General features: G+C 38.6%; 1 protein-coding gene across 1 annotated transcript; it reads left to right on the top strand.

The window, feature by feature from the left end:
• The first annotated feature begins 612 nt into the window (after positions 1-612).
• On the top strand, positions 613-8,195 carry LOC103617097 (uncharacterized protein C18orf25 homolog). Its single transcript, XM_008635353.1, has 2 exons — positions 613-1,419; positions 7,741-8,195. Exons 1-2 carry the CDS (start codon positions 702-704, stop codon positions 8,193-8,195), a joined length of 1,173 nt encoding a protein of 390 aa, XP_008633575.1. The 5' UTR covers positions 613-701.
• Positions 8,196-14,453: the final 6,258 nt, after the last annotated feature.

Here is a 14,453-nt window from a genome sequence, read left to right as displayed (position 1 = left end):
AATCAAATTTAATGTGACTCCAGTACCATCTTTCATGTGTGTGTAAAAGGAAGAATAGTTTGGTGTAACACAATGAGTTCACTAGGAAAAAGTAAATGAAAAAAACCAATATGATACTTTCCTATGAAGACAGGCTGAGAGAGTTAGGATTGTTCAGCCTGGAGAAGAGAAGGCTCTGGGGAGACCTTAGAGCACTTTCCAGTACCTAAAGGGGCTACAAGAAAGCTGGAGAGGGACTTTGGCAAGGGGGAATGGCTTCAAAATGACAGAGGGCAGGTTTAGATTAGATATTGGGAAGAAAGTTTTGACTGTGAGAGTGGTAAGGCACTTGGAACATGTTGCCCAAGGAAGTCGTGGATGTCCCATCTCTGGAAGTATTCAAGGCCAGGATGGGACTTTGAGCAACTTGGTCTAGTGGAAGGTGTCCATGTCCATGGCAGGGGGTTTGGAATGAGATGACCTTGAAGGTCCCTTCCAACCCAAACCATTCTAGGATTTTATGAACCATACTATCTGTAACTGAAAGCAATGTGTTGTTTAGGTAATACTGTGAAGAGCAGGACTGAGTTATTTGGGTAAATTATTCTTCCTCTTCCGTTCTTGTTTAGGCTACTGTATTGCTGAAGACCTTATCTAGTTCACCCAGTCTTCCAGACCACGTGCTCCATGCTTTGAGACCAGGAGGACCTTGGTGTTCTGAAATGAAGATGGAGACAGTGGGAAAAGCAGAACTTGTTGATTCAGAAGTTCCACCAAAGACTTCTGAAAAGCAAGAAACTGCTCCTGATGAAGATGGACCTATAGAACTTGAGACACAAACTCAAAAAGACAACGTGCACGCTACAGCAGACTCAGCGGTGCTTTCTTCAATGCCTTGCTTACTGATGGAACTGAGGCGGGACTCTTCAGAGTCTCAGCTGGCATCTACAGAGAGCGATAAGCCAATGGGTGGTCGAGTTTATGAGAGTGACTCTTCTAATCACTGCATGCTTTCTCCTTCCTCCAGCGGGCATTTGGCTGACTCAGACACATCTTCTGCAGAAGAGAATGAGCCCTGTCAAGCTGAAGCTGCTGTAGAGGGAGACCCTTCTGCAGTGTCTGGGGCTGCAGTTGGGAGGAAATCCAGGAGATCCAGGTCTGAAAGTGAAACTTCAACAATGGCTGCCAAGAAAAACCGACAATCTAGTGATAAACAGAATGGTCGAGCTACCAAGGTAAAAGGTCATCGAAGTCAAAAGCACAAAGAAAGAATCCGGCTCTTGAGACAGAAGCGGGAGGCAGCTGCTCGCAAGAAGTACAACCTGCTGCAGGACAGCAGTACCAGCGACAGTGACCTGACCTGTGACTCCAGCACGAGCTCATCAGATGATGATGAAGAGGTTTCAGGGAGCAGCAAGACAATCACTGCAGAGATACCAGGTAGAGGATGTTTTTTAAACTGAACTGTAACACATCTGACATCATTTTTCAGCTGTCGTGCTAAATTAGATGAGTGACACTTGAGAAAAATCAGGAGAACTGCAGCTCTGTAAATTTGAAGACTGCAGTGTATTAAGATGTGGGCAAATTTTAAAATCTGTTCTGAGGTTTCAGATCACTTTTGCACACCAACAAAGCATAGAAATGGTAAATTGGAGGAAGGACTATCTTTGAATTCTGGAATTTTCTGATCTTTTCATTTGTAAGCCTAGATGAGCTCTTGTCGGTGCTGTCAAATCCCATTAGATGGTGATAATCTAATAAATACATTCTTAAGATAAATAGCCAGCTTTGCTTTAATATCTTAAGACCACAGCTTGGCAGCTGTGTTAGAAATGGCACAGCACACCTCTTGCCTGTGTTACAGTAAGGCCCTGTTCATTATTGCACTGTGCTTTCAGCTCTATGTTTCAGTGCATGACAAACCTGCTTAGCCTTATTGTAAGTTCTTGCAGATTGCAGCTGGTCACCTATTTTAGGATATAAATATGAATTTGTTTACGTGGGTGCCCAAGCTATATCCACACCTAAATTTTCAACATCTTAGACAAAGCTGTTACCATTTTCCTATGTCATAAGGATCTATAATTTCTATATTTTTAATTTTCTGACACATCTGTGTTAAGATTATAGGCAGCAAATTATAGGGGCCTTCTCATCATTTTATTAGCAAAAGAAACAGTAATTCTTCAAGTTTTTTGTCTGCTGAGTCTTTGTTATTTTATTAGCTCAAGTGCTGTGGACAAGATTTTGTGTGAAGAATTATTTCAGCATATTATACCACAGAACCATCATCATATGGCAATCAAAAATAAAATCACATAAAAATAAACTTTTTGGTTTGCCAATTTTTACTAGATTACATGCCTTTTTGCCTCTTGTGTTAGAAGTTGGGGTATTGGGGTTTTTTTGGAGATAAATGTCAGCTTACATAGGGCATGAAGATTTAAAGGAAAACTGCAATAATTAGTCTTAAGTTGGTGAACTAATGTTTGCTAGATGAATTAAAATATTTCCACCAGATTTTACAAATAACTGTTTTAACTGACTTAGTTTTGGTGAATGATTCTGTCATCATGAGAACTGGGATTTTTCCCACATACTGCTCGGAAGCAGGTTGCACAAAGTAAATGTTTATTATTAGAAAGTCTGGGAAAGGCATAGTCTATAATTATTGTGTAGTAAACTTTTAATAGGGATCTAAAAATATTTACCAATTTAATAGTTACTCAGACTTCTAGCTTTTATAATTTTATGCCTTTTTCTTTACTCTATTTATACTTTGCTGGGCAATTAAAGCCTCATTTAAAGCTTGTTGAAGAAGACTATTTCATTGAGTTTTGGGACAGGTTTCTCCCCACCTCGCAAAACTCCCCAAACTTACACAATAAGTCCCCCAGGTTATATTCTTTTTTTTTAAGTCATAAAAGGACCTTGTGACCCAGGAAGGCACCACAGGGTATTTTCAGATCTGCTTAGATTTCTGACTTCCATTGCAGAGACCTGAAACCACTCTAGGGTACTTTGTGTCACTAGGGTCTTCTGTATTTGAGTTCTTGGTCTTAACCACAAGATGCTTGCAATGAAGAGGTCCCATTGTAGTACACAGAAGAACTTGATTATTTAGTTATGATTATACTAAGGCCCAGTTTTGCCTGTGATGCAAGATATGGGAGTGCACAAACCATCCTGAGGAACAACGATGCTTTTTCTTATTTCATAGCACATATCATTTGCTTTATGCTAAATTCCACTTATGACATTCAAATGTTTGAACTGTCCTTTTGCTGCAATTAGGTGCAATGTGTACCTGCCACATTGCGGTTTTCCTTTAAATAGAAATTATTTTGGTTTGGGGGAAATGGTTTCCAAGTACAGGAGAAAAACATTCTCTATAGAGATAAGGACAAGGTTGGCCAAAAACGCATCCTATGCTACTTGTGGGTTAATGAAATATTGTGGTCTTAACACATGCAGTGGAGCTGTGAGTCTGAGTAGGACTCCCAGCTCTCCATCGCAGTGGTAGGTTCACGTGCCATTTGCAATCCCTCTTCTTGGAACTGGCAAAGTATTTAAATTCTTTTTCTTGACTAGAAAGCTGCTTTAGTGCACTTGGCATTACATTGTGAATATCTTCAAAATTTAGGGAATGAACATATAGTTAGAAATTATTACAAGGTATCAAAAAACATTACTGGAAATTCAGTGCATGAATGTCCTCTGCACACAGTCAAAAGAGGTTTAACTTGATGCTTGAACTTGAGTATCAGGACATAAGCATGAAAAAACTTTTGCATTTACTTTTGAAAAAGTCTATGCATTGATGCAGAAGAGTCTTACAGGTAGTCTGTGTTCCCCTCAGTGTATTTGGACACTTCAGCTGTAGTGTTGGTTACGGTCTCAACATCGCTTATTATTGGGACTGATTTTCAACCAGTCTGAAAAATAGCTTTGCCAACAGAGATGCTCTAAAATTTTTAGTGACAGTTAATGTGGCCTTCATGTATGAAGGTTATACATACTCTGGCTCTTAACCTTCTCTCAGCGCATGTATTGTAAGAGCCAACAGTTTGCTTGTGTGTGGTCTGAAAGTTGAAGTGCCACATTTGAGAATGCGGTAGTCTTTTATGTTTAACTAAACTTTTTCCATTTAAATAGTGCAGGTTTGGCTAAATTAGTAATGTAAGGAAAATGTTTAGTGAATACATAATGCCATGAAGTTGCAAACAGAGCAGTTATGCTATAGAGAGTCAGTTCTCTCTGCTGAACTCAAATGTCATGTGCATTAAAATACTGTCAGGCTTGTTTTTCTTCTCAAGAAAGACTGAAGAGTAGAGTTGAGATCTTACTGGTGATACTTCAATACAAGTATTGTGAGCTCCATAGGAGCTAAGCACAATATAAGTTAGGTTATTCTGAATGCTTTCTGTGGTGTTAATTTACACCTGAAAATACAGGTTCAATCTAAACTTCAAGGATGCTACTGAGAATCTTCTCACTGACCTGAGCAGTCATAATCTCAGACTCTTTAATTCAAGGGAATGCCAGGATATTTGAGTTACTGCAGACGAAGAGCAATTTCTTATCTTTTATCAACTGAGCCTCTCTGTTGGCATTTAAGATTTTGCCATTCTTAAACACTAGATAGCATTCACAGCCTAAGAGGATGATCTTCAAATCCTGTAATAGGTTCTGCTAGATCTGCTGCTGTTGAAAGTTTTTCTTGTGAACAATTTCAAATTTGACCATGCAAATTAACTCTGAATGAAATTGGCATGAGAGCAAGCCTGGGAATCAATATTTATTTCTATGTAAACACTTTTTTTGAAAGAAGAAAAGGGTTTTTAAAAATTCAAATATAATAGAAAAATATTGGCATTTCACCATTATTGTGCTTTCTACAACTCAGAAAACTCTGAATTGAAATAAGGGTGACTCATGTTTTAGGCTTTCAGAAGAATCTGTTGAAAAGTTTGAGTGTTGATGTTGAAAAGCTGTTGCAGCTCACTTTGTTAAAAAAAAAAAAAGAAAAAAAATTTTTTTTTTTTGTTTTTAATATGAAGAAATCCAAAGGGGGGGGCACAGTGTGTATGTATGAGGGACTCTCAACCAGGTTACTTCCTCCCAAGAACTGTACATAGACCTTGGAAAAAGAATCTTGCAAGGGATGAATTTGGTTCAAGTAACTCAGAATGACACATATAAGAATGGGGTAAAAATAATCTGTTAAGAAGGATTTGCAGTAATATACTCATTTGGAAATGTCAGTAAGCATAACAACAGGGAGGAATACACCATTTCTAGTTAGAATGAAGATGCAACATATCTTCTTAAATTGTTATCTTGTCAGACTTCCTAAATTAAATAACTTTAGATTTGGTTATTATTTAGATGATACTTAATAGATCACATAAAGAGACAGTGTTGAGGCATTTCTTAAGTGCTGTTTTGCAGGAGGCATTGTTTTGAAAATAAGATACGAATCTTGGCTTCTGATCCCTTTTGTAATTGCAAATTTCTTCGTGTTTTAACTTGGCATAACTTCAAGAAACTATAGAGTTGTAAGTTTACAGATAGCAAAGAGACCAGTTAGACAAATGCTAATATTTTTAATATAAAAATGCATTTTTATTAGGCTTGATTTTTTTTTTTAACCCTGAAAGCCACAAATAAAGAAAAGATTGAATAAGGCTTGTTATAAGAACTGCAAGGGAAGCATTTGAAACATTGATTTGCTGCTACTGTAAATTGTAGATGTACTATGAACGATGCCTTTTAAAAATAGTATTGCAGGGTAATATATATTTCAATACCTAGTTTCTTCAGTTTGCAAAACAATTTTATCAACTTTGACCATGCTAGTTCATTCTTAACTTTAAAAACCTGTCTAGGTTGTCTCACATACCATCATCAATAGTTTTTATTTAAATTGCAATTAAGACTTAGTGTTACTTAGAGGTGTCTGTTTGTAAGCCTGTGGAAATCGGAGAGACGGTCATTTAGTTACTTGATTTTAGGATAAGATCCCTGACTAAAGATGAACAGTATCATATTGGATGTTCAATACTAGGAGTACATGAATGGAAGGAATATTTTTTTTTTCAGGGAGGAAAAAGACATTGGATATATAAAAGGAACCACATTTTAGGAAAAAGGTACCATTTTATGTAATTATTTTAGTTAAAATGCAGTCAGAGGGATGTTAATTAGTTACTATTAAGTATATATTTATTTTTGAGTAGAAGACACGAACGCTGAATTCCCAGACTTGTCTGATAGGTAAACAAATGGGGGTTTAATAGAATATTTTTGGCCCCTGATGGGTAGTATTGCTGCTGCTTGGAAAAAAAGATGATAATCCTGGGCCTTGTTTAGCTGTTACTGAAGGCCTTATATATACCTCATTTATATAGCTCCAAAAAAGAATGTGTTGTTTAAGCAATACTGTAATTTCATGTACACAGTGAAATCCCAAAAAAGATTTAGTGCCTTATATTTTTATTAGTAAAGATTTGGTTAGGTTATGCAATGATTTCTCTCATTCTTAGGATATTTTCTATTATTCTTAAGCTAGAGGATCCCACAAGTTTCATATTTGCATATTAAATTGTCAGGTTCTGTAGCTGCTTTGTGTAGTTTAATGTGATGCTTGTCTTGTTTCAGAATTACCTTAGGTAATGTTTGTGTGTTTGGATGGCATGCACATATTGTTTATTATTCCTCAAACAGGTACAAACCCTCTGGTTTTTTCAGTTTTATTGCTTCCTAGATGATTCCTGAGTGAACTCTAAACATAAAAATATAGATACTACTGCCTTTTGTTATTGATATGTAGAGTAAGGTAATGAGGATGGCCTTTTCTTCTTGCTGCTAAAGTTCTTTCTGATAATCCCAAAGCCAGTCATTTTAACCATCGTTTTGATGGATAGAAGGAAGGACAGCAATTTCCTTCCAACTATGCCCTGTTTTCTGCCTTGCCTAGAATTAATGCTAGAAATGCTGCACAGCTGGTGGCTCGTGTGAGGAAGAGCACATTTCTAGTTGGTGTGAGGTTGATCACTCCTACATGTCATGTGTACTAACTGTGATGGAGCTGTGTCCATCAGACCTAACAGAGGTTGCTTTTACCTCATATATTAGCATAGCATTCACATATCTTTTCATGCTTGTGTGTTTTTGTTATTTATTTTCTTCATTGGTGTTCATTGTGTTTTCCAAAATTAGACCAAGAGCTTTGGGCTTAGCTACTTTGGATGCTGCAGTCACTATATCAGCCTTTATCTATCTCATGTAGAATTTTGTCTGTGTTTAACAGTCTGTTATAAAAGGGTTCAAGTATATAAGTAAAATATGCATAATTATTCAGATTTACGGTTAAACAGTAGTATTTTGGATCACAGCTTAACAGAACTAAACATGTTATTGTATGATGGTTTTTGACACCTTCAGTTGAATTAAAAACAAATTGCAAGGGAATTGGACTAATTTAGTTTATTTTTAAAATAAGACCTTTGACAGGATTGTCTGAGAATTCTAGAATAAAAATAATTTTGAAGCCAAAATGTCTATTATAACCTCAGTGAGTGTAAATTTTTTTTTTTTACGGTAATACTGTTGGCTGATATTTGCTAATTCCTCCCCAGTTGTCATATCTAAGGGACAGAATTAGAAAAGTTGTTTTCTTGAGTTAGCATGCCTTAATAAGCAATAATATGTTCTTACTTAATGATATATCATCAAATGGCCTCAATGTTTTTAAAGCTGGCTTCAGTCGTGCTGGGGGATCTGGAGGAGCGACCAGGGAAATTCCAGGATTGCTTGACAGGGGCACCGTGTGGGATAGGAACTGCATAGGCAATGTCCTGGAAGAGGTCATGAACTGCTTTGCCGAGATGCAGAGGCAGACAGAGGAGAAATTTCGCGTGTGGATAGAAAAGCTAACTTGTCTTGACACGGACGAAGAAAGCAAGCAACAACTGGAGCCCAGGAAACCTAAAATTCAACTAGTCGGCCAAAGAATCCCCCCTACCACACAGTCAGGGGCTTTCATACAGATGCCTGATAGCCAAATACTTCCACAGCAGTTGTTTAATTTTTACATGGGCTATCAAAATGTCAATGCTACGTTAGAGTTTCCAGCGACTTTTAATAACAATTTTCTACCTATCTTTCCAGAGAATGGGAATATTGCAGAGCCTGATCTGAATCAATCATAAACTTGAAAAAAAAAAATCTCATCTTTGAAATCTTGATGTTACTTTAGATTATGCTAAAAAAAAGGTTTCCTTTTCTCTTTGTATGTTTGTTTTGTTTTCTCTTTTGCATTTTATAACCATGGTATCATTTTTTTTGGGGTTTTCATTTTATAGAGAATATATATGTAGTTTAAAGAAACCCACAGTATACTCACATGCATGTGTCAGCACACACATATAAACACCTTTAAAGATGTGTAGGGGGAACCACCCTAAGCTTTCATCACCAAACTTGAGAAAATATAACTTTAAATCCTTGTTTAGATACCCCAAAATCAGTAGAGCTATGTTTGCTACAGTAGGAGCATTCATCCAGATGCTCTTTTTGCATGTTAAAACATTTATATAAGTACCAGACTAGATACAAACCCATAACATTTCCTCAACTGTTTACTCCTGAGTTTTTCAGCTTGAACATGTCATACATTAGTGGTTTTTTTCTTCATTTTAGGCCGAAATAATAAATAAGCTTACCTTTAAGATTTAGCTATATATAACAAATGTGCACAACTGATGGGGTTTTTTTTATCTTCCATTTAGGGGTTCATTTTCTGTCCAGAGTTTTTATTAATGTCTCTGCTGTGTTGCACATGGCATATTTATGGAAGCAGTTGTCTTATATTGTGCGCACAAATAGGCACATATATATGTGTTTGGGTTGGGTGGAAGTAATCTCTCCTTTTAGGTGTTTAGTTTGCTGCTCCCTGGATCTCCTCCTGAGTCAATGGGAAGAGAGAAGCACCTTTCAGAGGATACCTTCTGGCAGTCTTTCTCTTGCATTAGTTGTCTAAACCTTCCTTATCAACAGTTTAGAATAGATAACTTTTGGCTGAAATGAGGTGAGATGAATCACACCCAACTGCATGTGCATGCATGACCTGTGCACACAAAGTACTTCTGCTTCCTTCTGTTTATACAATCAAACTGCATCCTTCATGCTAGAATGAAAATAGTCTTGTCAGTCCTAAGATAAGCAGCTGTCAGTGGATGGATTGAGCCTTGGCACAGGATGTTAGAGGAAGGCCTGACAGTCAGATAAGTAAACTGCAGTAGTCTGGAGATTGCTGGTCTGGGTCAGACAGCAAGAGCTTCTTCTGAACCATGTTTGAATGCCACTGAAATAATTATTTATTTGTGATGGGGAATGCCAGAACACTAGTTTCATTTAATTAATGCAAAAACTTGTGGATCTTTTTATACTAATAGTTATCCTGAATAGACAGGCTTGAAACTGTGATGTTTAAAGTAAGATTAATTTAAACTATATATTAGAAATCTATATTTAATTCTTACTATTATCACTATACACAGGGATTTTATTGGTTACCTTTCCATTGAGGCCTATCTTCATGTCAAATAACTTCTCTGTAGCTGCCAAAAATGTATATTTATCATCAGTTAAACTTGCTAAAATTTTCTAATGCAAATTAAATCAGAATTTTAGTAATGGAAATTAAAAGTTTTTATAGGCGCAGTTTAAGTAAAGAGAATGCTATATGTCTCCATAAGCTGTTATTTTTCTTTTTAAAACAGACACTTTCCCCCTAATTATTTTAGTGTAATTCCCTTTCTTTCTATTGGAAATATCCACTGTATCTTCTGTAGGTCTGATTTTTTAATTTTTTATAATCTCCCTGAAGTCAGTGGGAGTTTTTTCATCAATTTATATGGGGGTTTGGATCAAACATGTAACAGAAACTCAAGAAATGCTTTTTTTTTTTTATCATCAGTATATTAAAACTGGTGTTTTCACATTATTCTTGGTCTAGACTTACTTTTAAGTATGTGATGTCTTCATTTAAAAAAAATGAGGTTAGAGAGCTATTATTTTCAGAGTAACTGTTTGAAAGACTATGCAGGAGATAATTTTTAAGTACTGGAATGATTTCTTGCCAGATTAGCTTCATGTATAATTTTGATACAAAGATTTTTATATGAGCTTGTTAGAAAAATCCCTTGTCTAAAATTGTGTGCATTTCAGGTAAAAGTTAAGCAAGTTATTCTATGTTTGATTGCAATTTAATAAACTTGTCCTTATCCGTTTAAAATTTAAGATCCTTCAGGGTACATTATTTGCTGATATATATGGAAAAAATAAATCAGATCCTTATGGTGTTCAAAGATTATATATATATAAATGCCTTGATGATGATGATAAGAGCAGCATATTTTAAAGCATGACAACTTTACAAGTGTTCCCATGCATGTAGAACCACCTTTTTGCAGTGACTGCTTTTTTTCAATGTGTAAGAGTCACTGTCCTTGTTTAGGAATGGTATTCTCCAATTTAGTGTTCACACTGAAAGCACTCCAAACCATATTCTGCTTGCTCACAAAGAGAATTGGAGGCACAAAAGGTAAAGATCATGGGTTGAGATAAGAACAATTTCCTGGAAACAGCAATGAGATAAGAAAAGGAACAGTCACATCAACAATATTAATAACAAAAGTGTACAAGAGAGCTGAGCGATTCATGTGCAAATGCTCACCACTGTACCACCAACAGAGCCTGACAACATGTGACTGCTGCCACATTATCCCAACCCAAAAGGGATCCCTTTCCCCATTCCCAAAAAACTTGTGTGAAGGGGTATGGAATAACCTCTGGCTCCTAGCTCTGCCCCGTCCTGGCTACTGTAAAAATTAACCCTGTCCTGGACAGAACCAGGACATTATTCAGTGCTTATTCTACACCATATATGTCATGCCCAGATCCTACACCTTCCAACTATATACTTATGCATACATGTATATATATACACATATACAAATTGTTGAAGAATGGTTAGAGGATCAGGGGCATGGGTCATTGATAGAATTATGGGATCAATAAAAGAACTGTACAAGCAAAAGGCCTGCAAGCAAAGGTTTGTGTGAGAAACTGCCTGCATGAGAAAGCACCTGTGTGAGAAACAGGCCTGAGAACAAAAAGGGAGTTTTGAGGATGTGCAGCTGTGCAGATAAGATGTACTGACCAGGAGAAGGGAGGGTGAACTCTGAATTCTTTAATCATAACATAACTAGTAGAAGCTTGCCAATGTAGTCTAATTATGTAGAAGCAGAACTGCGCTTTGATAGGTTTAAGCCAACTAAGAGTTAACAAGCTTGTATACTATATAAGTGCCTCTGGATTGCTAATAAACGGAGCTTGCTTCTATCAATCATATTGGTTGTCTGCAAATGTTTCCCCCCGCCGAGTTCGTTGAACTTATTTTCCAACATATACAAGCACAGGTGTCATTTCCATAGTCAATGGCCATTCCTTCCAAGATGTCTGTTGAGTTCATTTAGTCCATGACTGTGGGTTCTATCCATCCTAGATGTCTTCCAGGGCAGAAGGGCTTGTGTGTTGTTGGCTGGTTGCTGCATCACAAGCTCATGACTGGTGTATCTGGAGCAGTCCCTCCGCATTGTCCATGGTAGTTATGGCATACAGTGGCAGTGTCATTCAGCAACTAATATTATACAATTCAACATTGCTGACTGTTCTCACCCAAATATCAAATCCCCTTGAGGTATACATCGTGATTCCCTGTCCCTCTATATTACCCACCCAGGTCCTTGAGCAAAAACAATCCCACAGATGGGTTTGCCTTTGCCTGAGGCAGGACTAATCCAAACTGTCTTCCCTAACACATTCCTCATATGTACCACAGGGACTATTCAAGGTTGCAGGTAGCTTGGTTGTTTACATATTCTGCTACCTCTTCTGTGAGAGAGAAAAGTCTCTCACAGAAAATAGCAAGAAAATTCTCACTAGCAGCATTTTTGTATTTATACTCCAGTTCATGAATTATCTCATGGATGGGGGTCATGGAGTCCCAGTTAGTGCGGTGTTGTCAACGGTTCATTGTTGTGGCAGCGATCGGTACCTGTTGTTCTTGGACCCTCAGCAGTCCCACAGCAGAAGGGTCCTCTGAGAGACCAGGCAAGGTATTCAGCTGTCTAATTTCCTCTGTCTCCACAGCAGCTATCCCAAAAGCCCCACAATACCCTTTTGGGTCTTTGAAATACACTCTCCTGAGGTAATCTATGCCAAGGATGCATGGGGCCTCTGGGCCAGTCACAGTGGAGGGGTTTTGCCACTCCTCCCTGGTCAGGCTTACTTCAGCTTCCAGTACAGTCAGCTGTTGGGATCCCCCTGTCACCCCAGAAATGGAAATGGATTCTGTCCCTACATATCTCCATGGCATCAGGATACATTGTGCACGGGTGTCAACTGAAGCCTTATACTCCTGTGGGTTTGATGTACCAGGCCATCGGATCCACACAGTCCAATAGATCTGACTGTCCACCTGGCTGGAGGCACAGCCCCTCTCATTCTGCTCATAGTACTTGTTGCTCACTTCATGTAAATATGAACTGGAGGTCCCTTCAAGAGGATCTGAAGTAACGTCAGCCCTTTTTTCTGTCTGTGGACTTGCCCACTGGAAACTGGAGCAGCATGTATCCTTGAAGAATTTCCTCTGGTGGTTGTCCTTCCTCTCATTTCACATGCTGCTAGGCCAGAGGTGGGTTTTCTATCCCACTTCCTCATGTCCTCTCCATGGTCATGCAGGTAAAACCACAGGTTACCTGGTGGTGTGTTCCCTTTCAAGCAGAGGGGTGCTTGCTTCCAATAGCAGAGACTCTGGGCTGTACTGGGGAGTCATGGGACGTTTCCTCTCTAACTTGCTTGAGTCTTTGAAGTCTGTCCGCCGTCTTGGAAAGTCATTCTACAGCTGAGGTGCAGGTCGGTAGGGAGGTAAAAAGACAATCTTCATATTGCCGGAGTCAAGTAGTCAGCTGAAGCACTGATTGTTCTTCTTTCATTGAAATCAGTGCCGATGAGTTGGCATACAATGATGGCACGCTCTGCACAAACTTTCGCCACATGGATTGTGTACACTGGACCTCATCTGGATCTAGAGGGGACAGCTCGTTGCTTGAACCCCTATAGATTACCTCCAGCACAGCTAATTCTCTCAGGTACTGGATACCTTGCTCCATGGCATTCCACCTGCTTGGGCACGCTACTACATCATCCTTGAGAGAATACCTTTCCCTCACGCTTGAGAAGTGTCACCTTCATAGGCTGAGAGTTTCTGTTCTCTTCCCTATCCCCTTGTCAATGCCCACACCCCAGGACACGGATCCCAGTTGCTTGGCTTTACTACCATCTAGTTTCATATTGTGGGCTGTGATATCCCAGCATGGGAGCAGCCAGGTCACCAGGGGGTCACCTGACTGGTGGCTGAAATCTTTTTTCGTGTCTTGCAGCTCACTTAGGGATAGGGATTGGACAATTATCTCTGACTCTGCCTCTTCCTCCTGTTGTGAGGGCCCTACTTCCTCTTCATCCCTCACTAAGCAAACTGATTTGGTCTTGGATTTCTTCTGTATAGGGGCGACTGCTACTGGCACAGGTTGTTCCTCTGGTTCAGCTGCAGTTTGAGTTCCCACAGTGCCTGTTGGTCTGCTTTCCTTCTCCTCCCCCTGAGTGTTCTGTCAAGCATCAAGCCGTGTCCAATAAATAGTAGCCAGCGCCCAGCAGGTTGCATAACTTCGTGCCTCTCTGTAACTTCCACATCATTTTCCTTTCATATATTTTCTCACTTTAAGAAGGTCCTGTAGTTGTTCAGGGGTGAACTTCCAGATGTGAAAAACGAGGTTCACTCTTAGTAAAAATTTAAGAAAAGTTTAATAAAAGGGACAATTAGGAGACAACAGCAAAAAGGGTGTTATGGCCGGGTGCTTTGGCAGAGATCCAAAGCCACAACTCTACATCCAAAAGATCTTCTTTAAAAGTACATCTCTTATTGCATATTCATCACCATCATGCATAATTCATTTATTCTTTGGAGTTGCTAAGTATCATCCCATCAGCCTTATCTTCCTCCTTGCCTCCATTCCCTCTGGTTTCAGGTTTTTCTTCTGATTAGATTCTCCAGGAATGTGAAGATTTTCTCTGCCTATCTTTTCTAAATTGACTACATAAACAATAGACATTCTATATCATGTATTACATTACAGAACCTAGGTACAGTTTTCCTAACATTAAGGAACATGAAAAAAAAAGCCAACATCACAATACATTCATTCATAACAATTATTTAACATGCAAAAAGCCAACATCACAATACATTTATAACACAGACTATCAGAAAAGTCCTCCAAATACTGGCCCATGTCCTCCCACCTTCCATGCCACTCGTGACTATCCACCTTCGGGACAGATCT

The sequence above is a fragment of the Corvus brachyrhynchos genome, unplaced genomic scaffold, assembly GCF_000691975.1.
Source record: "Corvus brachyrhynchos isolate BGI_N302 unplaced genomic scaffold, ASM69197v1 scaffold1056, whole genome shotgun sequence".
In the NCBI taxonomy this organism is placed as follows: Eukaryota; Metazoa; Chordata; class Aves; order Passeriformes; family Corvidae; genus Corvus; species Corvus brachyrhynchos.
This window is presented reverse-complemented; position numbering and strand designations above follow the sequence as displayed.

Coding starts and splice junctions, on each gene's coding strand:
- LOC103617097 (XM_008635353.1), top strand. CDS start 702: ATGAAGATGGAGACAGTGGGAAAAGCAGAACTTGTTGATTCAGAAGTT. Junction 1,420..7,740: donor AATCACTGCAGAGATACCAG/GTAGAGGATGTT, acceptor ATGTTTTTAAAG/CTGGCTTCAGTCGTGCTGGG.